Here is a 24,865-nt window from a genome sequence, read left to right on the forward strand (position 1 = left end):
ATATAGTGACATGAAAAGGAATTTGAATGAATAGATAATGCCCTTACACAGGATCAGTTATTTATAGTAATTTACTTAACTTTATGGTAAAATACTTAACTCATCAATAAATTTACAGTTCTATAAGCACTAATTAGACTTAAATGAGCTTAAGTGGAAATTAGGTATTTCAGGTTGTATATTTGCTAGTACTTGAGGATTTTTGAAGTCTAACGTATTGTATGCTGTATTGGGTTTCCGCTCAGTGCTTCCCTCTGAATGAATGGATATTAATTATTTACCACAGCATACCTGCAGGAACACACACATGCAGGCCAAAAACTACTGACATGTCACAAATGTTTGATATTTAGACACTGGCGAAGGGGCTGGACAGTGGCATTTAGTCATGGGTGCGCCAATAATGTGTGCTTAAAATGAAAATGTCCTGTACACGTAAGTATTTTATATTTACTGTTTCCATAAAAGCCAACTGTAGATCAGCAAATGAAGATCATACTGATATATATACAATATTTGCAATGTCATAGGATTTATTTCTGTTTCTGTGGGGGGTTTTTTTAAAGTGAAGCACAAGAAAATTGAAGGATGAATGGAGAGTTTTATGGAGAAACTTGTTACTGATTGAAAGGTTAATAGACCAAGTGAAGCTGAATCAGCACTAAACAACGACTGTGCAACATGTATTTCCTTTAGTAATACAGAGCAGACAGAGCGAATCTGACACGTAACCTGATTAGGAAACCTGTGTATTACAGCATGATGGCATTTTAGTCTCATTTCAAAAGTTCATTACTTGAAATATTTGTTTGCATCTTTGTAAACTTAGGAAATCATATAAGGCTTGTGAAAATTCTGAGGATTTAAAATTAAACTACTTGGACATCAACCTCAGGAACATAAACAGCCCCAAATAGTCATCAACAGTAGGGGGGGGTGGTGGTGGGAGTGTAGTATGAAGTTCTGTTTCTGTGCCATAAACAGCTGACAGCGAAGACGTGAGTCATGGCAGGGGCTTTAGTGGAGCAGGACAGGAGCTCCAACTCCTCTAGCAACCATACAGCATCGACTCTTATGGGACCACTCAGCTGCAGCAACGATGAGTCGTACAAGTACATTGTCCTGCCTCTGTGCTACTCTGTCACGTTCTTGCTGAGCGTTGTGCTCAACTCCACCGTCATCCTGCGCTCGTACCGCAGTGCGCGCCGGTGGAACGCGTCGCTGATCTACATGGTCAACCTGGCATCTACTGACCTGATGTACAGCATGTCTCTGCCGCTGCTGGTGGCCAGCTACGTCATGCGTGACCACTGGGTGTTCGGGGACTTCATGTGCAGACTGGTGCGCTTTCTCTTCTATTTTAATCTCTACTGCAGTATATTTTTCCTCACTTGCATCTCTGTGCACCGCTACATGGGCATTTGCCACCCTATGCGGACCATTGTGCTGGAGAGCAAGCGCGCTGTGAAGAGCACGTGCGCCATGGTGTGGGTTGTGGTGTTTCTGCTCACTTGCCCTATCTTCCGTTTCGCCCAAACTGGCAAAGTCATGAGTGTGGTCGAAAATGGAGCCGCGGAGTATGGAGGTGCAAACCTAGGGTCGACAGAGAGACTGGACAGAGCAGAGCCAGAGACATACACCAACTGTTACGACGTGGCGACAGACAGTGAGTTTTCAGAGTACGTCCCATATGGAGTCGTTCTTCACCTGCTGGGGTTCTTCGTTCCTTTCACTGTCATTGGGTGGTGTTACTCACAGGTTGTGCGCACCATTTTCCAGACCCTGCACGCCCAGGAGTATGCACAAGAGGGTGGCGACGCCGATGCAGGGCCCGGCGGGAGAAGGCATGCCACATCCATCTCCATCTCCGGCGCTCAGTACGCGCCGTACATCAGCCGGCGCCGCAAGTCCATCAAAACCATCGTCACCATCACCTTCCTGTTTGCACTGTGTTTCCTGCCATTCCACATCACGCGGACGCTGTACCTCATCCTGAAACAGGCCAACGCGGAGTGCCAGACCATGCATGCCATCTCCATCTGCTACAAGATCACTCGACCACTGGCATCTTTCAATTCGTGGCTCAATGCTCTCCTCTACTTCCTAACTGGGGACAACGGCATCCATTGCTGTGGATGGACGGAGAGCAGCAATCCGGCACACCTTGCCTGGCCATTACGAATTCTTGGTGGCGTGAAAAGGGCAGAGGGGAGAGAGCATGGGAAAGATTGCACAAACCACAATCATGAAAATGACTCCAAATCCTCAGTGATCACTCAGGCAACTGTAAATGGCACTGAGCCCTGTGCGTGGTGGATTTCATATGAATTGTCTGTGTCCGAGTTTGAATGATATTCCTGTATTTATTGTTACTAGCATTTTTCCTGTTCAAATTGTAATATATAATGTGGCTGCATTTTACCAACTTATTATTAGGTGTGGTCACCATACTGAAATATGAATTAACACATGCATCCTATATTAAGACATTATGTAGCACTTTAGTATTGTGACCATAATTTTTTTTTTTTCTTGAAGTTAGCCTTGTAAGACTGTTTAAAGCCAAAATACTACTTGTGGCCTTTCTTTAAAGACTGTATAAATCAAATATGCTAGACCCATATCTAACACTGGTTGTATACACTGCTTAATGTTTTCATTTAACTCCAGTGTTAAAGACAGAAAATGATTGTTGTTTTATGCAGGAAATAGGATGTAATGAAATTGCTGATGGAAGTAACACAGAACAGTAAATTAATTTAAAAAGGTAAAAGGAAGCAAGTTACATTCATAGCATGTGATCAAGAAACATATTATAAAATACCTTTCTGCCTCTCCTGACCTGATTCTGCTATATGAGGGTTTATAATATTACATTAAAATTCACAGAAGGTAGCTGAACCATGAAGATGTTTAGTCCTTATTTTTAGTTGATAATGTAAAGCTCCATATTACTCCCACAAGCTTGCACAACAGGAATCCTTCAGAAGACACCTAATGATTTGGAGTTCCTCTGTTAAAAATTATTCTTGTTTCATAAGACCTTAACATTCCTATACTGCAAACCTGGCATGAAGCCCATATGCTATTAAATGATAAGCATATTGTGGTGAATTTCCCTACTATACCTGTAGCATAGAACTGTAAATTAATCCAAACTATGCCAGACTCTATGCTGTATTAATTACGTTAGGAAAAGTACATTTAGTTAATACATTTATTAAATGCTATTCAGTTAATTCAGATGTAGTACAGCAGGCCATTACTTCCTTAAACAAAGACACAAACCAAAATATTTTAAATATTTAATGATTATTTTTATCCTATAAATAATGTAATTTTCTTGTGATGAATCAGTAAAGTGGAAGATTAAACGGCTTATTTTGCGAATACCTAAAAATCGAAGGCAAATAAACAGAAGACAAACATGATGAAGACCCTACTACAGGAACGGGCATAAGATCAAAGACTTCCAGTGTACAAGAAACAGTCCAAAAGTGTGCAGTTCTCCTTATGGCCAGAGCGAGGTGTTGTTGTTCAAGAAGAAGACCACCACAATTTGGTTGCGGGAAATATTTTTTATTTTCTAAATTAATGAAAGACCGTTTAACTTCACGACCACCTTAAATTATTCGGAGGTACCGAAAAGCAAAAGCGGCGTTTCTCCTAAAGCAGAATGCATCCGTCTGGAGAACTCACCTCAGCGGATTTGTTATGGACTGCGCTACTGCATTATTCGGCTGCTTTACAAACTAGCACGTAAACTTGGAAAATAGCTCAATAGCTAGCTAGCCAAACTACGTATGTCGATTGTCATTAAATCCTTCTAACGCGACATTGGCTGATATTTCGAGCGGTTTCAGTTAAACGTTATATGAAGACTTGACGGAAAGTTCACTTGCAACCCAAGTGAGAAAACTAGTTGTAGCTGGTGTATGCTAGGGGGCTCTTAAAATTAAACCTGTCGGAGCTAGTGCTTAACTTACTTGATTTAAGCCTTTACCCCACGAACTAGCTAGAGGAGTTTTGTAAACTATGTCCGACGTTCAAATCTTTTAACTTAAAAGAAAATGCGATAGAATAGGGACAACGGGAAATAAGTCCCGTTCCCGTTATCTGACGGCTTTAAAATTGGATCGAACACTTTGGCGTGTGGCCTGCTGGTCAGGCTTTAGCCGCGTTAGATTTGGGGTTCACGCCGCTGTAGAGAGCGCTCAATCCGGCTGCCTGTAAAAATCATACTCCGGTTTGTTGACGAACCATGGAAAGAATGGAAGTAGACCAGTGCGCAGGCGCAGCTGGTGGGAGCGGGGGCGGGGCTCTTCGAAGGTCGAATAGCGCCCCTATGATCACAAATGTCAGGTGAGAACAATTGATCATGTGCTGCCCAACTGTATCGCAATAAAATGTATTTATATAATTTATTTATCGCATTTTCTGTATTTATATAATTTATAGAACTTTGGTATTGTGTATTAGCGTTTTTGTATGTATCATCTTTTTCCGGAAACTTTCATCTGTGTTTCACTTGTATTTTCCACAACAGTGATGCAATGACAGTATTCAACTCTAACAGTTCAGCTCGGTATCGTCGGAGCAGTGTGTCCATCAATCCTAGCTGTCCCTCCAGGGTGAGTGTTTGTCTGTAATGTAGATACAAAGCAGAGGTGTGTTGACTGTCAGAAGAAAATAAGTGTATTGCCCTTTGGATCCTAGACCCTCCCTCCTTCTCCATTCTCCTTGTCCAGTGAGAGGCCGGATCACAGGAGGCAGGTGGGGCTGAATTTTTCAGTATTGAACACCAGTGGTATTATGTTATTATTAGACACGGTTATTTAGTCTGGTTTGGGTTTCATGTCATTTCCAGAGACTTTAATGTTGAGGTACATTTTTTTAACTGAGGTCTGATTTGAGGAACAAGCATGCAGCCTTAACGGTGCTGTAATTGTTTTGTTTTTTTTCAACAGATGGACAATATGGAACTGACTCTCAGAGGGAGTTTACAGAGACTAAGGTAACTATATATGTCCATGCGTGTCAGTGATCATGCAGGAACTGCTTTGTACCCAAACCTGTACACGCATTATATATGGCTTTTCTTTCTCATAGTGCCTCAACTACAGTCCCCTTACCTCCTGCCGGTCACTGGCATGAGCATCTTTCACCAGTGAGTATAAAGTACTGCTTTGGTTTGATCAGCTTCAGAAACACTTGTTAACTTTCTCTGTCACCCCTTTCTCTTTCTCAGGGATTCTATTCCCAAGACTCTGGTGTCACTCCTAATTCTTCCCCCAGTCCAACTAGAAGGTTTCGGGGGTAAGCCTCATTGGGCTGGAATCAAATAAATAACTGCATTTGACTTAATTAGAAATGATACCTCAGTGCTTTGCCTTAGTGCAACACGTGTAATGACACTTTGCTGTTTTCTGGTAGAGGGTCGGTGAGTTCTGCTGTGAGATGGCCGGTGGTAGCACCTTTGAAAAGGAAAGGTAAGACAATTTTATTAATTATATAAAGGTACCAATTATTTAACTGGTGTTAAGACTAAATTATTGGCACAGTTGTGAAATATCCTCTTAGAAATGTACGTAAAAGCATGTAAAGAGAGTATACACTGCTGAATGTAAACCATTTGTTTTCGTGTTTGTTTAATGTCTTACGTTGTTTTTTCCCTGTCATTCAGGGGGAGTGGAGTCCGACGGCCCTCCTAAAAAACTCTTTGTGGCTGGAGTTACAGATCCAGCCCACATAACTAGCTGTACTGTCAGGTGAGCATTTATTTTTCATTCCCCAAGAAATCCCATAATGCGGAAAGGAAAATGTTTATTCCTGGTGAGTTCTGATACAGAGTGTCTCCTGGTTAGTTTTGACGTCGAGTTTGCTTTGGCTTTGCCCACTCTCTCCACACAGTGTTCCCCAGTGTGTGGACTCCGTACCTGTTTGTTCAAGCCCTCAGAACAGCCCACTCTCACTCTCGCCTCCTCCATCCTTCACGTCCCACCACCCCAGTATCTAGAACACCACCACAGTGCTTACCCACTCACTCACATGACATGGATTCCCAGACTATTGTAGACTACATGAGTCCTGGGCTGAGGTCAATGAGACTGGCAGAGTAGGAAGGACCTGGTCTTGTCCTTGAGCTTCCAGAACTCTTGTTTGGTAGTCCTGTCTTGACATCACTGCATTGTTTTGGTGCTTTGATAGGAGTGTGTTCATGTCCACAAATTTTAAAAGAAAACGTACCCGAGCAAACTTTGAATTTTGAAGAAAGCCAGATGAGATGAAGGTGGAAGTGTCAGGGAAAGTGTCAGTGCGGACCAGTGTTATTTGACTTGTTTGCTTGGATGCAGCAGGACGGGTGCCCGGGGCCCTTGTGCTGTATCTCCTTGCATTTGTGGCATAACTTCAATATTTACACAGTTGAGTTGACATGAGCAGTGTGAGTAGAAACTGGTTATCCTTGATCCATAAGGGATTTCTTAATTAGTTTTTGCATCTTATTAGCATGCAAGTACAAGTAGACAAGTACTACCTTCCCTTCCCTTTGCTTTATTTTAATGTGGTGGCAGAACATTGTTTCTTTATGCCTGTAACCATTGATGTGGTCCAAAGAGGTCTTCCAAAATGTAGACTTGCTGAATACGTAAAGTGTCTGATCGCTAGAAATATGCTGAGATTTGTGAGTAGTTCAGGCCTCATTTGTGTTCATACAGGCTAAATGTATTATGTTTTTATGCTTTGCTTGTAAATGTCCTTGAAGTGCTTATATGATCATTAAAAAAAAAAAACCAGACAAACAAACATAAGGACCTGGTAGTGCACTGGCACTGAGTGGAATGATGGGTCACCAGCCTGCTCTTAAACCTGGGTCACATCATTCTTCCAAGGACATTACAGGGGTCCTGTAGTGATGGAAGAATCACTAGGAATGGACATGTGACAAGAGGACTTAGAGAGCCAAATGCATTTACCAGCATGAATGCAAAAAATAAATATATAAAAACCAAGTATTTGAGATTATATATGCTAGGCATCTTATTTCAGGCAGAGTTTAATTGGTGGATATAATTTTATTTTTATTTTTGCACAGTATTGGACTTTATCAAAGTTAATCAATATTACTGTTTCATAAGTGGGATCATATGAACCTAGTTTGGTATGTTTTCTGAATGTGTTAAGGGAGAATAAATTACAAGATAATGATGTGCATTAACTGTAGTTTTCACATCATGCAGACATATGCTTTAGTGGTTACAGAGAACTGGCTGAGCAAGAACAGGGCTGTTGTGGATCTGATCTGAAAAGTATACAGTGCCCATAGCACTTCATTCATCTGAATTTTAGTTTAAAAGATGAAACCATTGTTATGAATTCGAGTAGCCTGACAGTGGCTAAATTGTAATGTTGTTTTTCTGATTTGAGTGTGTGAACTCTGCTAAAATCCTATTATCCTATATTTCACTGGCAAAGAAGAAACTTTTTTTCAGATATTTTATATATTGCTTTTTCTGTTTTGCTTTTTTTTTACAAGCTTTATTGCTGGTACAATGAAACACCTTGTTAAGTAATTCCAAAGATACTTGCACATGTTGTCAGTCTCCAGTTGTCAGATATGTTTTGTGTGATTATCAAAGAATAATACCAGTGGTTATCTACGTTGGTCCTCCAAAATGAATGTGCAATATAGATTAACTAAAAACACAAACTAGGATAGATTGTCATTTTCTTCATTGTGGGTTGTACGCCTTACCTGTCTTTTTCTTATTTGAACCAATATATTGATTAGTTGAATTGATATTTATTGAAAAGGCCATTTTAACTAAAGGCCATAAAATGGTTAAGCTTGTTCGAAAACTGTCCCATCGCGATCTTAAGTTTGGGGGTGAAGTAAAGGCATCCTCTAGAAAATCCAAAATATTGTACTTACTTGGCTTGGATTAATTTTGGTTTTGTATAGTTTTGCCTTTTATTACTCTTGATTAGATGGGGAAGTTTGCTCGAAGAGTCACCATTGGTGGTTGCATAAAACAAAAAAAGAAACGTTAAACCGGTGTATGATTGTTGCAAAGTTTTCTGCAATGTCTGCTGGGACACCCAGAGGAAGGATAATGGTTGTAAGCACATAGAACACTCTATAAAATGACAGTCAATGGCTCTTGCCTCTTGTGTTTGAGATGTAAATATGTTCTAGTTGCCAAAAGAAAAAAAAAATTATTTTATGTATTTTTTATGAAACTGTAATATAAAACAGGTAACGAAGGTATATTCATTCCCTGAGTATTACATCTGGTAGTCTCATTTCCAGTGGATAAGAAGTGCAGAACAATTTTAATATGTATATTGTATATAAAGATGTGACAATAAAATAAAGCTGCAATTTAAAAAGGTTTTTATTTGATGACAAATTAAGTCAGAGCCCAGTTCCAAAACCTAAACAATACCTTTGTATGAAAGAAGCAAAGTTCAGTCATACAAGCTTGCAAAAGTCATCACTGTGCAATGAGAACACAGATGTTTGATAAAGTAAACCCCTTCTGTTCTGATGTATGAAACAAAACAAATGTAAGAAATGTTTCAACTTTGTGCATCACCGGAAAAGGAAACTCACTATAATACTATGTACAAGTGAAGCTGCACTTAAATTGTGGGTGAAATATACTAAGCTTATCTTTGTACTGTTTCAGCTGTTGCATGCCTATTCATGGTTGGCCTAAAGGGTAAAACATATATAACAGCTCTACAGTTATAGCACTTCCTGGAAATAAAGCACATTCAAATACAAAATTAAAACAAATATTTTATATCAGCAAAGAGGTTAATACTGGAAGTAAAAAATAAAAAATAATGTGGTCATTATATGAATGGACCATCTGTCTTCAGTATTCAACCAGTATAAACAGTCTCAACTCCAGGCTATATACATGTCTTCTGTAGACAAAAACTGGTTCAAGCATCTGTAAATGTATGTTTGATTACCAAGTAAAACTATATCCACATGTACTGCTGATCTTCTCGAGTATAGGTTGTGATTGACTGCTGGATTGTTTTCACCGTGAAAGTAAAGGTAGATCACTGGAGTTCATTATGAGGCTGGAGTCCAGACTGAGACTCTCTGAAGAAACACAAAGGAAGAGTCATATTTCCATAAAACAATGTGTCTAATTACATAAATGCTGATGCTAATTGTATAAAGACGCTTGCCTTAACCAAACCTAAGATATGACAAAAGCCCCAAGTCAGTGACTATTTAGGTCTGTCAAGGCAAAGTATTTTACTACTGTCAGTCAAGCATTTTTCATGTTAGATATCACAAGTCACATTTATTTCCCTCAAACTGTACTCCATCTGAATGGCCTTGCGGAACAATACCCTGGTCATATTTAAGCCATTCAGTCCAAAAAGCCAGACCACCTGTGAGGTGAAAAGGTGACATTCATACCTTTCACTGACTACAATCAATTTTATGGCAACCAGGAACTGGCATTCAACATTCATAAGAAAATAATTCATTGGTAAGAAAATTCTGTTCACTGACCACTCCGTAGTATATAGAGAACAACCTTACCCTGATCAAAGTTGGGCTTTTTGTTAGAACCCTCTCCAAGTCCTTCAATATCCACCAAGTCACTGTTGACATCAGAGTCATTCAGTGCACTGAGTGTCACATCTAAGGCAGAATACCAACCCAGTCAAATCCAGCAGTAATTAATTAGGAATGAACACGATGAAAAAGTAAGTAATGTTTACGCGATGGTCACCTGCGGTTTTTGGTTTCTTGATTGTGGGTGGTAAAGGGGAAGTGCTTTGCCGTCCTGCTGTCACAACAACTTGTGAGGCTGGGCCTGTCACCATGCCTGGAGTCATGGCTGCTGGAGTTGTGGCCAGGGCAACAGCAGTTTTCTTCACAGTTTTTTTGGAGGGCTCAGATGAGAGGGGAACCCGGCTGTCCTCATAGAGCTTCCTCTTCACTGTGGTCTTAATCTGGGCACTTTGGGCAGAAAGATTGTGATGGAGGCAAATGAGAGACAGAGAGAGAGAGAATAATGCATTATAATTCAGCATTTCGTATTAATTAAGAAATTATTGTAAGAGCAAAATAAAGATTGAAATTGGGTTTTGAACCATATAAAGTGAATGAGAACAAAACAATCATGAGCAAAAACGTACACTGTGCGTTCCTTAATGACTGAACTGATACTGTTTAAATCATCCCCAAAGCGCCGCACAGCTGAACGCAGCATCTCAATTTCTGTCTCTGTCCATTTGGCTCTAGAGATGGGTATGGAGAAATTATACCATTATAACAAAATATTAATTACCTGCATTAGGGCTGTAGGCTGATTCTTACTCACATGCTTACAATTATAGCAAGGAAGAGGAAGGAACAACCAAGGAAAGAACGTTAAACACTAACTGGGGGTCTTTCTAAAATTACAAGTAGGTACAGATTGCATTTATGATACGTGCGTATGAATGAAGCAAGGTAATGTACCCTTACCCAGCAGGAGACGAATCGGCTACTGGATGCAGCTGCATGGTAAGTTCCCCTAGCTTACTGAAGGCAGCACCAGCCGCCGAGAAAATTTCACCTACCTATTTAGCACAAACAAGTTATTTATCAAGGGTAGATCAAATATCTTGCATTTATTAGATCATTGCATTTATTAGACAAAGTCACGTATTCTTACCTTCGTGGAAGCCGATGTCATTGCAGCAAACTTTATTACAACAGAAGGCTTAACTACCTAATGCCAGTCTGCCCGCTTCTAATATAGCTAGGTTTAGCTAACTAGTTAAAAAATACTGTTGCCAAATAGCAACAGTTTAAACTCCGCGACTGTTGCAAAAAATAATCTGCACCGTTTTATTGGAAACAAAAGGTTTAAATCTTTCCTAAGACATTTGTTCTATGCCAATGTTATTGTTCATAATCAGATAGCTAGCTAGGCTAGCAAAGTTGCTACTTGCACTATGAGCTGAAATCCCAGAATACAACGGGTGTGAGATCTGATTGGCTAGGAGACGATAGTAGACGAAAATACACGAATCGAGCCGATGATGAACGAAGTAACTAGCGACCATTTTCGTGAATTTGTAGAGGATTGTGGTTGACCGTCATTCAGGACGTATTATTCTAGCTAGCTATCATAATTTGTTTTTTCCTGATTGCAACGATTCAGAAGTAATGCCGTCTTTGTTATTCTGTGGCCCCAAACTGGCCGCCTGTGGGATTGTACTAAGCATATGGGGTGTTATAATGTTGGTAAGTGTTCCTGCTCGCTGCTAGCTATTTGTAATGTTCCTTTTAACCATGAAGACATCCACAATGGTTGAGTAGCTTTCATGATGTGAGCCTTGCTGATTTTCCTTATTTATAAACCGAGTCTATCAGTTGGCAGTGTATATCTACGCTAACCTGCTGGTAATATATCTGAAAATGACTAATCAACCAGTCATCCATGTATGTTTGATAGCAAGGCTAACTAAGGAATAGCCGTTTGTCGTTGAAGTAGCTTAAGATTTTGCACATTTATTTAATACGAGGGCTAACTTAATATACCGTAGAGGTGTAGAAGGTAAATTCTAATCTACTTAATGTTTGTGTGCAGCTAGCTAGTTATGCATATATAGCTTCTAGAAGATATATAGGTTAGCTAATTCTAGAGCTAGATATACCCCCTATATAGGTAGCTAGTTGACTAACTGGTTTGATGTGGGGATATCCATTAGTTGTCTTCAATCAAGAATTACACGAAATTAAAAGTTTTTAAAAAGCAAGATCTACATGGCTTACTTATTTACACAGGTAATGTTGGGGATTTTCTTCAGTGCGAAATCTGCTGTGTTGATTGAGGATGTTCCCTTTACTGAGGAAGACATCCGCAATGAGTGAGTTGCTTTCACGAGGATACCCGTTGTCACATAATACGTCTGCGAAGAAAACATGCCTAGGAGGGTATTACTGCGTACCTTTTTAAGATTCTGTTTTGATTTCTTTGCATACCCACAGCAAAAACCCACCGCAGACGATCTACGGACTATACAACCAAGTGGGCATCAACTGCTTCATTGCTGCAGCGATCTATGTTGGAGTCGGGGCTGTTTCTCTGTGCCAGGTTCGACTGAACAAGCGTCAAGAGTACATGGTGACCTAAGTTAAATATCTTTCAAGTGGGCCACCAGATCTTCCTCTATTTATTTATTTGTAGGTGGCTTCTGAGACTACCAGAGGTTTAGAAATTTATGAATTATGTAAGCGATTTGTAGTAGCAGTTCAAACCTTCCTTCTTATGATCCCAATTCATTAGTGACTAATACAGAGTAAAATGGTTAATTTAAAAGGAAAACCATTCAGACACAAAGAGCTTTTATGTATTAATGACTTGACCGTTAATCAAATATTGGTTTATACATGTACATGCTATTTTTGAACTGAAAAAACTCAGGCACGATATCCTTGCACATTTCCCTTGTATGAGAATCAAAACAGAATGGACCACAGTAAAAGCAGCCAACTGTTGGAGATAAATTAATATATAACATCAAAGTGTAAAACAGTGGCTCTGGGATCTTACTTTGATTAGTAATATTATCTAATGCTCTACAACACTTAATTTTTGTGTTGCGCTGCTTCTAATTTATTGTTAGCTTGTTTGATTTGTGTCCCTCTCCTACCCATATACTTGATGTGATTGTTGTGAAAATATGTGAAAGTGTGTAAACAGGTCATGGCAATGTGAAATGTTCCTGAATAACAAAGTGGAAATTAAAAAAAGCTCATTGCTTTTACACTCTATTTATTTATGTATAATGAAATGTGAGAGACTAAAGAAAACCAATGAAAACGTATGACAAACATTACAATGGTACTGTATTGACATCAATTCTGTAAACAAAGGTATAACTGGTACTTTAAAAAAAGGGTTTGTGGGGTTTTTTTGTTTTTTTTTTGTTTTGTTTTTTTTACAACTGCATCATGCAAAAGTTCAAGAATGTCAAAAAGGAGAAAATGGTAAGACATTCCTACTGGATGGTTTTGGCAAATGAGAAATTCCGTATTACACAATACCCTCAAATCTTACTCCTCATGGAACTATTATTAATCAGATTATAAATTGGTCTATAAAAACATTATGCAACATTTTTAGACACTACAATGTTAATGTTAATTACAACTATCACGTCTGCGGATCAAACATCATCTCGCAGGTGCGTGCAAGTTCTCCCAGTTTGATGCGGGCATATTCAGCACGGTTGAGGGCCATCTGGCAATCCTTTCGTGCCGAGTACGTTGAGCCTTCGTGAGGCTGCCCTGTTGCCACCTTTACTCAAACAGAAAAGAGAAAGCACACACTAAGGTTTGTTGCCTCTTGTGACATACATCATCAGATAAGGTCAACATAGGTGTGGATTCTACAGTGCAAGTAAAACTAGCATTTGCACTCACACTTTTTTTAAAGAAAGTTGAATAATGCTCTGTTTTAATGCTGAAACATTAGCTAGTTAACTTAGGTTAAAAAAACATGCCAGCCACTAAACCGGTATTACGGTTTTATGGCCATGAAGAATAATACAAAAGCATGTCAGTGTGTTGCCATAAAACAGCCTATAATTTCTCACGGTTTTTGTTCAGTGCCACATACAAGTTTAATTTCAAGGCATGCCAGTTGTCCCAACTTATTAGACGTCTGTAAGAACACCACCTAATACATGCTGTTTTCTTTACTGACATTATCTTTCACTAAAAGCTGTCTTAGCTTTTATACTATTCCCAGATTATAGCCTAAGTTTATACAAATATGTTTGTCTTATTTCAGATACAACAAAGAGACGCTCCATTGTATACACCAATAATGTATATTAAATGTATAGAAATATCAAGTGTTTCTAATGGAGCTAATCTATGTTCACCCTTACTCCGAGGACATCTATTGTAAATAGATGTCGTGGATAACTTAAGTCATCTCAACAAGAAATTAAATATAATTGTAGGTTAGCAATTATTTAAGAATGCTAAGGTATATTTGTCAGGTCATTAAAAAAGTCTTGAATTAATTTAAACTACATAACTAAACAGAATTCAATAATAGTAAATGAGCAAATAAATTTACTCGTTCAAAGGTTGTTCTCTAATGAAAATAAAATCATAATTCAAGTCCCACATTAATCTTAAGATTATTGAGTTGTTTGGTCTGGCATACATTTTAATATAATACTTAATTTGTCCAAAATGTACAATTTGGGGGAAAATTGGTTCTAAAATAATGCTAGTTTTGTAAATAAAACACCGCAAATAAAATAGATTTTTAATAATAAAATCACTGTAGACATAGATATGACCAACAACAAAACTGTCGCTCAATCGGATGTTAACATTGTGGCATAACAGACACTTTCGCTGCCTTAGTTCCGGTGGAAGAGGAAACATAGTTGTATGTGCCACCGGAATGGCTTTGTTCTAAATAGCCTACTGCGTACTGCGTAGTCCACTCAGTGTGTAGCTACTGGATACTGGAGTCCGTAGTAGTATCATGTGTAGTGTCCAGTATGCGATACTGGAGCCCGTAGTAGTAGTATACTGTATAGTCTCCAGTATGCCATACTGGAGCCCGTAGTAGTAGTAGTAGTAGTAGTAGTAGTATACTGTATAGTGTCCAGTATGCAATACTGGAGGCCGTAGTAGTAGTAGTATACTGTATAGTGTCCAGTATGCCATACTGGAGCCCGTAGTAGTAGTAGTAGTATACCGTATAGTGTCCAGTATGCCATACTGGAGCCCGGAGTAGTAGTAGTATACTGTATAGTGTCCAGTATGCCATACTGGAGCCCGTAGTAGTAGCAGTATACTGTATAGTGTCCAGTATGCCATACTGGAGTCCGTAGTAGTAGTATACTTTATAGTGTCCAGTATGCCATACTGGAGCCCGTAGTAGTAGTATACTGTATAGTGTCCTGTATGCCATACTGGAGCCCGTAGTAGTAGTATACTGTATAGTGTCCAGTATGCCATACTGGAGCCCGTAGTATTAGTATACTGTATAGTGTCCAGTATGCGATACTGGAGCTCATAGTAGTAGTATACTGTATAGTGTCCAGTATGCGATACTGGAGCCCGTAGTAGTATACTGTATAGTATCCAGTATGTGACAAACGAAAACCATACAACCAGGTCACGTGAACGTATGACGGTCCCACCGACGTGGGAAAGACTTTCCGCCACCATTGCATGACGGGATGTCCAGTACACCATGAAGATGCTCTGGCCTGGAAAAAAATTATTTTGGTCGCATACTGCATACTGATTTGGGGCCCAAACAGTACGCGAGTAGTATGTAGTAGACTATTTTGAACAGCCATTGAAACTCTTGACACGATGTGTAACCCACAATATGACTATTCAATGGGAATAAAGATTAGATTTGACTCCAATCTTTGTGCTTGAGGTGAATGTTGGTTGATTACTTTAATAGTGTAACTGGATTCGGTTTTCAGTATAGTATGTATGGTGCTCGTAATTTTTTCTGTGTTCGCCTAAATTTTTGATGTTAGGAGCACCAGTGCTCCTTGGCCAAAAGCTTACTGAGATATCAGTGCTAATATCACACAGAGGTGTTAAATTCCTTCATGACATGCAAGTCCTTCACATGGATCATTTATTGCAGTCACAAAAGATACGTCTTCCAAATAAATCACCTACGTGTATGTAACTAGTAAGGAGTAATCTACAAACAGCACGACAATATAGTCCATCACTTTTAACCCTACGAAAGAATGGAAAACCAGTTTAAGTTAATGCAATGTATTAGTTGGGTAAGCCATCAGGTTTGCACATTTGCTGGATCAACAGCTTAAAAGGAGCACTAGGTAACATAGCGTGCAATGTTTCATGAATGCAGGTATGCTTAGACGTGAATAGGGAATGCCAACCTGTGTGAGATAACGGATCTGGGAGCTGAGCTCACTCTCCACTCTGTTAATGGACGTTTGAAACTGGTTCAACTGACGATCTAACAAACTTGCATTATGCTTCTCCTTTGACAACTCCAGTACAATGTTCCCTGAAGGAAGGATAATTGCATATTAGTCACGATTCCATCCTGGCAAAGTGTCAATGAAAACATTAACTTCCAAAAAGAACTGCTATTTAAATTAATTGACATTCATTTTGGGTTAACTGTGCTACTTAAGCCAAATATGTCGATGTGGAGTTCGTCCAGTTACCTGCAGCCTAAATATCTTGGAGACTCGGTTAGCTAGTCGGATCCTTTTCGGAGCAGTCATCTAAAAACCTATTAACATCCATACTAACTTAGCTAAATGCTACCGGCTAGGCTCAATTAGCCAGCTCTGCTAAGCCTTACTCAGTGAGGACAGACGAGTGTGGAGACACACCTGCACACTGCAGCACAACGGCGATCTCCTTCTCCACGTCCTCCAGGGCTCGTAGACGGTCGTTGGCCATTTTCCACTCGCCTAGCGCAGCATTCCCACGACACAAGCGTTAGACAGCGCCAAGTCCCCTTTCACAGAGGTTTATATTTAACATTATACGTTTATAATGTTAAAAACACAACTTACACCTGCTCGATGACGCGAGACGATTCGTGGGTTGGTGAGTTTTTGTTTTTGTTTTTTTTATTTAGTTTTGTTTCGTTTTTTTCCTAGGAAATAAATGCAATAAACAAACCTCACAACAACTATAACCCACTCTTAAACCGTTCTCGTTACGGCAAGCGGAGCGGGACAATCTTCAGCGAAAGAGAACGCGAACCATGGCAGCAAGAGGGAGAAGGGCGACAGCCAGGTAACATTTACTGTGAAGGAGATACGCTTACATGTCGAGTTTTTACAAGGAAAATAGTTCAGGTCTGTAGCATCGATCTGTGCCGTACTGGATTTCTACTAAAGGAGAAAAATCCGAGCGATGTTTACTGTATAATCAGCTGGCTAACCCTCACTCATATAGCCAACATTAAAAAAACAAGTTATGGAGCCGTGGAAGAGTCATGTGCGTGCAGAATTGTTTCAGAGGGACTGCATGCAGAAAGATCCTTTCTCTGGGCTCTGTGCTACAGGTACGTTTTCCTATCTTACTGTTGTTGGCAGTTTCCGTGCACAAGGTTGTTTTTACAAAATAATGTTTTCCTAATAACAGTGTCGCGATTAGAAGAAATGCTATGCCTTCATATGAGCCTATTGGAAGACACTGAGAGACAGAGGTATGACTTTTTGGGGGCATCGTGGCAAGTGCTTCTTTGAATTGAGATGATAAGTTGCTAGAAATGCATCAAGACATGCTATATGATGTGGATATCTGCCCCTACAAGTTGTATTTCCTTTTCATGTGTATAAAAATGGAACATCAAGGCTCCCAGCTGAGGAAGAAAACCATCTAAAACTGAATCTGCAGCTGAAAGAGCGTGAACATATTATAAAAGAGGTACGTTTTTAAAAGTCTATTCCACTATCAAATATCTTGTCAAACTGTTCACTACATTTTATGCACATTGAATCTAAGCTTTATTGTGCCATAAGTGCATCTTCAGTATTGTCCAAGACCAAATGAGACTTTTTTTTTTCTCCCACATGTAATTCTTTACTTGTACCATTTGGATTTTGTTGTTGACAGTATAAGACAGTTTGCTCAGGTTTCATTGTAAAGGTGTTCTCTTGGAGGATGCTTTTTACTGGATGTGAAGTTTATCCTCCTCTGGCTTCTGAAATGCTCCACACATTCAGAGCTAAAACAGTGCTTTCCTCGGCCTACTTCACTGCAGCACAATCTTTCCATTCTTTTCCTGACATCTTTTTGACTCTTGCTTTTCCACACTGGGCCAAGTTGTACTGGCTTGTATTAATTTCCCTTGTTTTCTTCTGCTGAAGTAAACCTTTCGGCACATTTTCATCTCACTGGTGTGTTGGCTGGATGTAAAAGCACTGTGTTGGATGTAAAATGTCCTTGGGTACTGAGAAAGGCACTATATAAGTGTAACTTCATTTTAACCATACTGGCTGCTTTTCTGAATGTGCTCTATTAATTTCCCTCTTGGTGTTAATGATAATAATGTCTCTTCAGCTTACACAGAAAGTCTCAGACCTGACCAGTAATCTATACTTAAAGGAGGCAGAGCTTCAGTACTGTCACTCACAGTAGGTGAAGCGCCAATCACAGCTCATATATCCTTCTCGCACTAGGCATACCAGTTGTCCTCACTGAATCATGTATCCTGATCCTATAGAGTCACCCGCTACCGTAATGAAGCAGTTCTACTGGCCAGAGGAGTCAACTCGCTAAACAGTGATATATCAGATTATCAGTATAAACTGGAGTGTCAATCAAATGAGTTGGCAGCATCGCAACTAGAGCAGAGAAGGCTGAGGGAGGAGCTCGAAGTTGCACGTCGACAAAAGGAGGAATTGCTAGAACGCTGGCTCGAGGAGAAGAGGGAGGAGGCTGAACGGCTTAATAAGCACAACGCCACACAAGAGAGGTGAATACTAGCTGTGGAACTGCAGTTTATATGTGTCGCATCCTCCACTTTATGTAGTTGTCTGTGACTGTAAGGTTGACCAAGGAATGAAAAAGAAAACTGGATACAGTAATTATTTTTTCACAATGTTCACATTTATATTTTAGCCCTATACATTATTGTTAGAAAGGCATTTTAAATGTAATATGAAGTGTGGTTTCCTTCAAATATACAATTTTTGCTTTGTCAAATTATAAAAATCTAGGCAACTAGCTTGCTGCTTTTTTGAAGCAGTGACTTTAAGTAAAGCTGAAAGTATATTTTCAGCGTGTATATTTGTGAGCCGTTTAAAACAAAGATTTGCTCATCTTAGTCATTTTATTCTGGATATAGCAATAGCGACAGTTAGTGATTTAGTAATATATATTTTCAACATTTTCCCCAGATGGTGTGCTAATTAATATCCAGAAATGTATGTTAATAAAAAAATATTTACAGAATAGATCATAAGATTATTGCTTGATATTTACTGATTGTGTTATTATTGCATCTTATAGTGAAGGTAAAAATTAAACTGAACTTCTTGTTCTGGTTGTCCCATACCAACAACAGATGGAATCGTTTTGCTGGTCGATTGAAAAGGTTACACTATGGAAGGCCCCGTCCACCATCCTGTGCAACTAGCACTGGCACAAATCATCCAGAGAAGCTCAACTGATTTGTCCACTGCCAAGCATGAAAGAATGAGTTGCTAATAGTCTTTTCATTCAGTTTCTTGAAAATGCCCATTTTGCTAAAGTTTCTTATTTCATAAAAAAATAAGAAAACTGAATTCTATACTAATGCATAAAATAAGATTTGGGCAAATTAACTCTTGTCAAAACAAGCTCCTGAACTAATATATAGATGGCATTTGGTATTCAGTAGTGGGAGGCTTTGGTTGGAATTTTTACAATTTTTTATTAAAAAAGTTAAATAAATTTCGAAATTCAAAAGACAAAAAGGTAAATGACAATGTCCTTTTTACGATTATTAAACTTGTATTAACATGAGAATTTCTGAGGCTTGATTTAATCTCTATCCATCTGGCAGAAGATTTTCATTTTCACCAAAAGCAGCACTTCTTCCCCCAGAGGGCACTGCATTGCAATGTAATGAATAAAGGACAAATGAGCCTGTACACCTGAGAGTTGAATATAGTATGCCATGGATAACACGAGCAATAATCATTTTAGTAATAAACCATGCTTCACTGCCTACCTGTTTAAGTAGGCTTTTTAAAAACAATATGCTGGATGATGAGGCTTGTCTGAGAGCATTGTTACTGGCATCCCCAATATGATCGCTTGTTCGTTACATTTCAATTATGACAGGTGAATATTAAGAAGTATTCACTAAATGTTCCTAGCAACTATATGTAAATTAGGCTAAAAGACATTGCAAAATCAACTTCAGATCACAGAATAATGAAATGGCATTGGTTCTTTCATTTTGGATTCACATTCCAAATCCATTTCTTGCATTTAATAACTACAAGTTGCCACAGGTGGTGCATAAGCTCACAATATGCTTATGAGTGGAGTGATTTGATTTCTGTGGCTGTTCCTTCTGTGTTCAATGCTCTTTAAACTGTAGCACCTTTCCTCGGGTTTTTATCAACACTTTAGCGTTAAAAAATGTTGAGCATCTCCAAGTCCTTTAATGATATGGCCAAGGTTTTGGCAAAAAAAACGGATCCACAAAAAAGACGACATGAAAATTAGGAATGAGTTTCATTATAAGATATTGTTCGTTTGGGTGTGTCAGTCTGTGGCTTTTGAGATGGCATCTGGCTTCAGTGGAAAGAGAACAGAAGGAGAAGGGAAGTCTTAGTAGTCTTCATCCTTATCGTCAGTGGTTCCTTTTAACCTCAGACGGGCAAAATCTTCAAACACCAGGTCATCATCCTGGGTAAAACTACTATGAAGAAATGAAGAAACAGAATGTATACACCCAGTGAGAACTGAAAACTCTGATACTATATTATTGGTGTTTTTGTAATAAACTAATATTTTTTAAAAGGTCATTTTAATACACCAAATGAAGAAAAAAACCAAAAAGAAACTATTAACCCATTCATTATCTCCAACTCACTTTGTATCAAACTCTATGAGGTTGGTGTCAATAGGTGGATCTGCCTCTGGAATAACTGTTGAAAACACATACATTATTCACAATCATTTGCCATCTTATGACAAATTATAATCACACTGAATGAGAATCCCAGAGACAAATTAAGTACAACCTAGGCCTACCTGTCTTTCAAGAGTGGTTTCACATTGCAAACACATTATTGTTCTGGACTAGTCTTGAGTGATTCTCTAGAAGCTGTCTGGACCCAAACAAATGGGTTTTGTTGTCATACATTGAGTGCAGAAGTTCAGCAGATCGGGCAGTACCTGAGGCTGGCCGAGAGCTGGAGAGATCGGCAGGTTTGGGATGCATTAAGACAAAGGGCAGCTCAACAGAGACGTCTCTGTGGCATGCAGAAAAACAAAAGCAAAAAAAAAAATGCAATGACTCTCCTAGCTGAAAGACTCAGTTTTGGTGTGTCAATATGGCTGTTATCCGGTTAGAATTCCATGGCTAGAGAAAATGGATGAGTAGCAGAGAGAACAAGCTTCACTGCAAACCTGGGCAAGCAAATCAGAATACCGGCGGGATGCACAATGTATATTTACCTCTCCAGTAAGCTGCTTAAAAGCCTGACGCAACGCAGGGGAGGAGGGGAGTTAACAGACAGATGGAGGGAAACAGATACACAGAGGAAAAGATGAAACACCAGTAGAGAACAGAATGATGTGGGGGGGAAAAAACCCAAATAAAAGTCATGGAGGTTAAGGGAGAGCGTCAGTTTCCTTTCCACTGTTGGAATATAGAATCACAACATTCATGACATGTTATTTTCACATAGCTTCTTATAGTTCTTGGGACAGGAAATGGAAAATCTAAGGCTCTCTATGGAGCGCTGCAACACAGAACCTGTCTTCTTTATACAAAGGAGGTATGAAATATGGCCAGGAAAAAAAAAAAGAGCTAGTCTTCGAAAGCCTTCTATCCATCCAAATGTCCCAACAGTGGAACAATTAGTCCTGAGGCCCTTCCTGCGCCTTGCTGTCGGTACTGGAGCACACAGCTCCGTGTACCGTACATCACTTCACACATACAGGTGATCTGCAATTTAAACTAAGGCTGACGGGTATGAGGGGGAACATACTGCTGGTTTCACATGGAGAGAGAGAGAGAGAGAGAGAGAGCGAGAGAGAGAGAGAGAGAGAGAGAGAGAGAGAGCGCGAGAGAGCGAGAGAGAGAGAGAGAGAGAGAGCGAGAGAGCGAGAGAGAGAGAGAGCGAGAGTACACTGAGCTATGAAAGCTCAAAGTCATGAGTCATTTAACTAATTCAAAATGGATTTATGTAAAGTATACATAAAAAAGTATATGTTGCTGAAGCTCTTTGATGCATGAATTATTATAGTTCAAGTAACAGTCATCCAAATCCTATAGAGAGTAAATGCCAGGCTACAAATGCTCCTTCCTATGGCATAACTGCATAAAGAAAAGGTGAATGGTAGACATTCTTGTGACTCACCCTCCACGGGAGACAACCAGTTTGACTTTGACTCGATAGGACACCAGGACACCAAGAACCTCCTTATTACACCCATCCTTCACACTGCAGAAGGCAAGATCAAGTATGTACCAAAAGCAGATTAGTCCAGTGACTGATTCCTTACATAACGACAATAGAGACACACACACTTGTGGAACAAAGTTGAACTGGTAAGGACTAACATGGTGCTGGAGGCCAGGTTGGTGTCTTCGTGTTTGAGTTTGCCATCCAACGCAAGTCCTCGCTTCTCCCTGTTGCTGTTCAGGGTGGGTGTGAGCGTGTACACCTTACAGAAGGTGGAGCTGGACGACACCTGGTCACTGAGAGGGAGTGAAGTTGGGAGAGGTGAAGTACTCCAGCAATGCAGCCATTTTTTCTTTTGCACATCTTTTTTTCCTCGACAGAAAAATGCGTGGTGCTGAGGATGACTACTTACTCAGCCTCAAGCTGAGCCACGGGACACTTATACTGTGCTGTACTGAACAGACAGATGTCTGCATACTGTCGCACTGAGGAGAGAGGAGGAGAGAGAGAGCTTACTGCATGAGCCGGAGACCTACAGTACAGCCTGCAAGACTGATGAAAGCCCAACGTGGACGGATAGGGAAGAATCACTTGCCTGATGTTTTGACTCTTTTGACTGTTTTGGTTGAGTTGTTGGTGACATGAACATTCACGTTGATGGGCTCCCCATGGTAATACAGCTACACGGAGATCATTACAAACAACTTAAGATTTACATATTCATATGTTGAAGGTATTGAACTTTTATGTATCCAACATAGCCATATGTTTAGGAGCAGTATGCTGGGTACCTCTTTATCTAAAGAGGCCTCCAGGTGCAAAGAGCGGTCGGACATTAGGAAGCTCCGTGTCGTCTCAACCATCGGCTGTGGTCCAGGTTTCTCAGGAGCATACTGCACTTTACGAATCACTAATCGCACGGAATTTCTGCAACAAATACGCATAAAAAAACAAAAAAAAAACAAAAAAAACCAAATCAAAATTCTACTCTACCCAACCTGGCCAATGACGAGACACAATGAATCCATCTAATAATTGTGCATGTTACATGCTCTATGAGTCAGTCTGTCTATACTGTTCCAAAGCATTGAGAAATGAGGTGAAGGTCGAGCATGCTTACCGTTTATGAATCTTTTCCTCCACTGACCTGGCACAGAAAGCCCTGATCTCATAATCAACTCCACAGGCCTGCACAGGGCAAAACAGGTTAGTGAAATTAACAGCCAAGTCTTAAACCATCTAATAACTTGATAAAATACCACACGATCTCAAGATCAAGGAGCACAAACAGTGAAGGACAATGCTGAGCTGTTGGGGTGTGTGTACAGGGGAGCTAGATGGGAGGCGTACCTTTCCAGTGTCCTCAGGACCAGGCTGCAAGGTAACTGAACATGGCAGGTTCTGAGGGATCTGAAACAGATCAACATTTAACATGTGCCATTTATTTCTGTTTCCTACATTTTTTCCTGCTTCACAACTGCTTGCTGGAGAACTGAGTGTAACAGAAAACCTTACAGTAAAGACATTAATAAACGTCATATGCCAATCTACCTACAAACACTGTAGAGTATGTGGAAGAATCAGTCCTGTACTTACAGTGAAGTGAAAAGGATGAGCATGTTGACCCAGTTTTTTCAAAAGTCTCTCCTGAAGGCGCGTATTTGGCTTGCGCTCCTCAGGTATGGGTGGAAAGGCTTGAAATGTGGATATGTATAGGTCTTTCCGGAAAGAAAGACCAAGGACATCCAGGTCCTCGCGGCCATAACGGAAGGCACAGGTTAGCGTTACGTACACTGAGGAAGAAGAAGAGATAGAACTATAACAAACAAGGAGAAATATGAGATCTTACAAACACCAACCAACGGACCAACAACTAACAACACAGACTAAAATAGCATTTTATGTACACACACATACACACGATGTAGAGGTAGCATTGGAGTACACCAGGTTACAAGACTTCCAGAGAACAGGACATTTTAGAGAGAAGTCCGTCAGCTGTACAATCAGAGTCATTTACCTCTGAAGTGCTAGGAGGGGAAGCATTTTATATTCAAAACAGTAGATGTTTAAATCATAAAAATCTGTCGGCAATGCAAACAGATAAATCATTAATGCAAAGTTCTTTAGCATTAAAATGCCTTGTTATTGTAAATGACAAATCCTTAATTCTGATGGTTCGAAAGTATTCAACAAAACGACCAGCAAGCCATCTCTTGGTTTCTCTAATGAACAGCTGATTACAACTCTTACATGAGATAAAACAGACAATTCTTGTGGTAAGGTATGAGGAGGAACGGGCGATAACAAATTATCTTTACGTGCTACTTATTTTAGTGGCTGTGTTAATACATTTGTAGCACATCTAGAGGGAATGCAGGCTGCAGCATCACAGCTGACAAACATGCCTTTTTTCTCATCTATAGAAGATTATTAGATTCTGAAGTGTTTAATATTAGCCACTGGTTTTTTTTGTTTTTTTGTTTATTGTAGGATCATATGTGAGCACCAAAGGAATTATAGTGGTTTTAACAGTAAATTGTGTTTTAGAAAACATGACTATGCCTTCTGATGACATCTATGACCTTGGGAAATCCCCAGTTATGAAAATATTCACACATTTCCATATTTTTGTAGGAAGTCTTCATTCTTACTTCAAATTCAAAGTCCTAATAGCTGTATGGACTTTGGGCAGGCCTGGGAATGTGAAGAGTTGTAT

The 24,865-nt window shown here is 39.6% G+C and overlaps 7 protein-coding genes across 23 annotated transcripts in view; 4 read left to right on the top strand and 3 right to left on the bottom strand.

Annotated features, from left to right (window-relative positions):
* The first annotated feature begins 399 nt into the window (after positions 1–399).
* On the top strand, positions 400–2,855 carry LOC113584188 (P2Y purinoceptor 3). 2 transcript variants are annotated; one of them, XM_027020956.3, is made up of 3 exons: positions 400–435; positions 985–1,666; positions 1,780–2,855. In XM_027020956.3, the coding sequence occupies exons 2-3, from the start codon at positions 1,006–1,008 to the stop codon at positions 2,247–2,249; spliced, it is 1,131 nt and encodes a 376-aa protein (XP_026876757.2). In that variant the 5' UTR covers positions 400–435; positions 985–1,005; the 3' UTR covers positions 2,250–2,855. The 2 variants fall into 2 exon arrangements, with proteins under 2 accessions (XP_026876757.2, XP_026876753.1); XM_027020952.3 differs by having other exon boundaries at positions 985–2,855.
* Positions 2,856–3,505: 650 nt separating this feature from the next.
* On the top strand, positions 3,506–6,859 carry LOC113584175 (P2R1A-PPP2R2A-interacting phosphatase regulator 1). Of its 2 annotated transcripts, XM_027020933.3 has the most exons (9): positions 3,508–4,362; positions 4,547–4,631; positions 4,717–4,773; positions 4,968–5,014; positions 5,110–5,167; positions 5,249–5,316; positions 5,434–5,489; positions 5,684–5,768; positions 5,911–6,859. In XM_027020933.3, exons 1-9 carry the CDS (start codon positions 4,262–4,264, stop codon positions 6,014–6,016), a joined length of 663 nt encoding a protein of 220 aa, XP_026876734.2. In that variant the 5' UTR covers positions 3,508–4,261; the 3' UTR covers positions 6,017–6,859. The 2 variants fall into 2 exon arrangements, with proteins under 2 accessions (XP_081558519.1, XP_026876734.2); XM_081702393.1 differs by lacking the exon at positions 4,717–4,773 and having other exon boundaries at positions 3,506–4,362.
* Positions 6,860–8,375: 1,516 nt separating this feature from the next.
* Positions 8,376–10,976, bottom strand: bacc1 (BPTF associated chromatin complex component 1). The gene is made up of 6 exons (XM_027020936.3): positions 10,692–10,976; positions 10,502–10,596; positions 10,171–10,272; positions 9,762–9,991; positions 9,569–9,670; positions 8,376–9,115 (listed from the first exon to the last, which is right to left on the bottom strand). Exons 1-6 carry the CDS (start codon positions 10,710–10,712, stop codon positions 9,051–9,053), a joined length of 615 nt encoding a protein of 204 aa, XP_026876737.1. The 5' UTR covers positions 10,713–10,976; the 3' UTR covers positions 8,376–9,050.
* A 73-nt stretch (positions 10,977–11,049) lies between these two features.
* rnasekb (ribonuclease, RNase K b) lies at positions 11,050–12,792 on the top strand. The gene is made up of 3 exons (XM_027020938.3): positions 11,050–11,266; positions 11,810–11,892; positions 12,014–12,792. The coding sequence occupies exons 1-3, from the start codon at positions 11,189–11,191 to the stop codon at positions 12,156–12,158; spliced, it is 306 nt and encodes a 101-aa protein (XP_026876739.1). The 5' UTR covers positions 11,050–11,188; the 3' UTR covers positions 12,159–12,792.
* On the bottom strand, positions 12,784–16,634 carry med11 (mediator complex subunit 11). Its single transcript, XM_027020937.3, has 4 exons — positions 16,582–16,634; positions 16,396–16,476; positions 15,931–16,061; positions 12,784–13,325 (listed from the first exon to the last, which is right to left on the bottom strand). The coding sequence occupies exons 2-4, from the start codon at positions 16,463–16,465 to the stop codon at positions 13,182–13,184; spliced, it is 345 nt and encodes a 114-aa protein (XP_026876738.1). The 5' UTR covers positions 16,466–16,476; positions 16,582–16,634; the 3' UTR covers positions 12,784–13,181.
* On the top strand, positions 16,397–19,528 carry si:ch1073-143l10.2 (uncharacterized). 2 transcript variants are annotated; one of them, XM_081702394.1, is made up of 7 exons: positions 16,397–16,534; positions 16,669–17,078; positions 17,159–17,222; positions 17,371–17,443; positions 18,080–18,153; positions 18,243–18,494; positions 19,086–19,528. In XM_081702394.1, the coding sequence occupies exons 2-7, from the start codon at positions 16,991–16,993 to the stop codon at positions 19,189–19,191; spliced, it is 657 nt and encodes a 218-aa protein (XP_081558520.1). In that variant the 5' UTR covers positions 16,397–16,534; positions 16,669–16,990; the 3' UTR covers positions 19,192–19,528. The 2 variants fall into 2 exon arrangements, with proteins under 2 accessions (XP_081558520.1, XP_026876735.1); XM_027020934.3 differs by lacking the exon at positions 16,397–16,534 and having other exon boundaries at positions 16,673–16,807; positions 16,970–17,078.
* The window catches only part of arrb2a (arrestin, beta 2a), a 10,952-nt gene continuing 5,601 nt past the window's right edge, over positions 19,515–24,865 (bottom strand). The window contains exons 5-16 of one of the 14 annotated variants that reach the window (XM_035535830.2): positions 23,743–23,939; positions 23,497–23,556; positions 23,267–23,334; positions 22,938–23,073; positions 22,742–22,826; positions 22,559–22,631; positions 22,305–22,442; positions 22,102–22,185; positions 21,194–21,217; positions 20,912–20,988; positions 20,607–20,661; positions 19,515–20,429 (exon numbers count right to left, since the gene is read on the bottom strand). In XM_035535830.2, coding sequence (XP_035391723.1) covers positions 20,342–20,429; positions 20,607–20,661; positions 20,912–20,988; positions 21,194–21,217; positions 22,102–22,185; positions 22,305–22,442; positions 22,559–22,631; positions 22,742–22,826; positions 22,938–23,073; positions 23,267–23,334; positions 23,497–23,556; positions 23,743–23,939 — 1,085 coding nt within the window. In that variant the 3' untranslated portion in view covers positions 19,515–20,341. Of the gene's footprint in view, positions 20,433–20,606; positions 20,668–20,767; positions 21,378–22,101; positions 22,186–22,304; positions 22,443–22,558; positions 22,632–22,741; positions 22,827–22,937; positions 23,074–23,266; positions 23,335–23,496; positions 23,557–23,742; positions 23,940–24,865 lie in introns of those variants that run through there. The other 13 variants (XM_035535829.2, XR_014118644.1, XM_081702388.1 and 10 more) reach the window with 13 other exon arrangements.

The sequence above is a fragment of the Electrophorus electricus genome, chromosome 19, assembly GCF_041902795.1.
Source record: "Electrophorus electricus isolate QZ-2024a chromosome 19, ASM4190279v1, whole genome shotgun sequence".
Taxonomy (NCBI): Eukaryota; Metazoa; Chordata; class Actinopteri; order Gymnotiformes; family Gymnotidae; genus Electrophorus; species Electrophorus electricus.

Coding starts and splice junctions, on each gene's coding strand:
- med11 (XM_027020937.3), bottom strand. CDS start 16,465: ATGGCCAACGACCGTCTACGAGCCCTGGAGGACGTGGAGAAGGAGATC. Junction 16,062..16,395: donor CGTTGTGCTGCAGTGTGCAG/GTGTGTCTCCAC, acceptor TCCTTCCTTCAG/GGAACATTGTACTGGAGTTG. Junction 13,326..15,930: donor AGATCCGTTATCTCACACAG/GTTGGCATTCCC, acceptor GTTTGAGTAAAG/GTGGCAACAGGGCAGCCTCA.
- bacc1 (XM_027020936.3), bottom strand. CDS start 10,712: ATGACATCGGCTTCCACGAAG. Junction 10,597..10,691: donor TGACATCGGCTTCCACGAAG/GTAAGAATACGT, acceptor TGTGCTAAATAG/GTAGGTGAAATTTTCTCGGC. Junction 9,992..10,170: donor GTCATTAAGGAACGCACAGT/GTACGTTTTTGC, acceptor TTCTGCCCAAAG/TGCCCAGATTAAGACCACAG.
- si:ch1073-143l10.2 (XM_081702394.1), top strand. CDS start 16,991: ATGGAGCCGTGGAAGAGTCATGTGCGTGCAGAATTGTTTCAGAGGGAC. Junction 17,223..17,370: donor GAAGACACTGAGAGACAGAG/GTATGACTTTTT, acceptor TGGAACATCAAG/GCTCCCAGCTGAGGAAGAAA. Junction 17,444..18,079: donor GTGAACATATTATAAAAGAG/GTACGTTTTTAA, acceptor ATGTCTCTTCAG/CTTACACAGAAAGTCTCAGA.
- rnasekb (XM_027020938.3), top strand. CDS start 11,189: ATGCCGTCTTTGTTATTCTGTGGCCCCAAACTGGCCGCCTGTGGGATT. Junction 11,267..11,809: donor TATGGGGTGTTATAATGTTG/GTAAGTGTTCCT, acceptor TTATTTACACAG/GTAATGTTGGGGATTTTCTT. Junction 11,893..12,013: donor GAGGAAGACATCCGCAATGA/GTGAGTTGCTTT, acceptor GCATACCCACAG/CAAAAACCCACCGCAGACGA.
- LOC113584175 (XM_027020933.3), top strand. CDS start 4,262: ATGGAAAGAATGGAAGTAGACCAGTGCGCAGGCGCAGCTGGTGGGAGC. Junction 4,774..4,967: donor GGCCGGATCACAGGAGGCAG/GTGGGGCTGAAT, acceptor TTTTTTCAACAG/ATGGACAATATGGAACTGAC. Junction 5,490..5,683: donor AGCACCTTTGAAAAGGAAAG/GTAAGACAATTT, acceptor CCTGTCATTCAG/GGGGAGTGGAGTCCGACGGC.
- LOC113584188 (XM_027020952.3), top strand. CDS start 1,006: ATGGCAGGGGCTTTAGTGGAGCAGGACAGGAGCTCCAACTCCTCTAGC.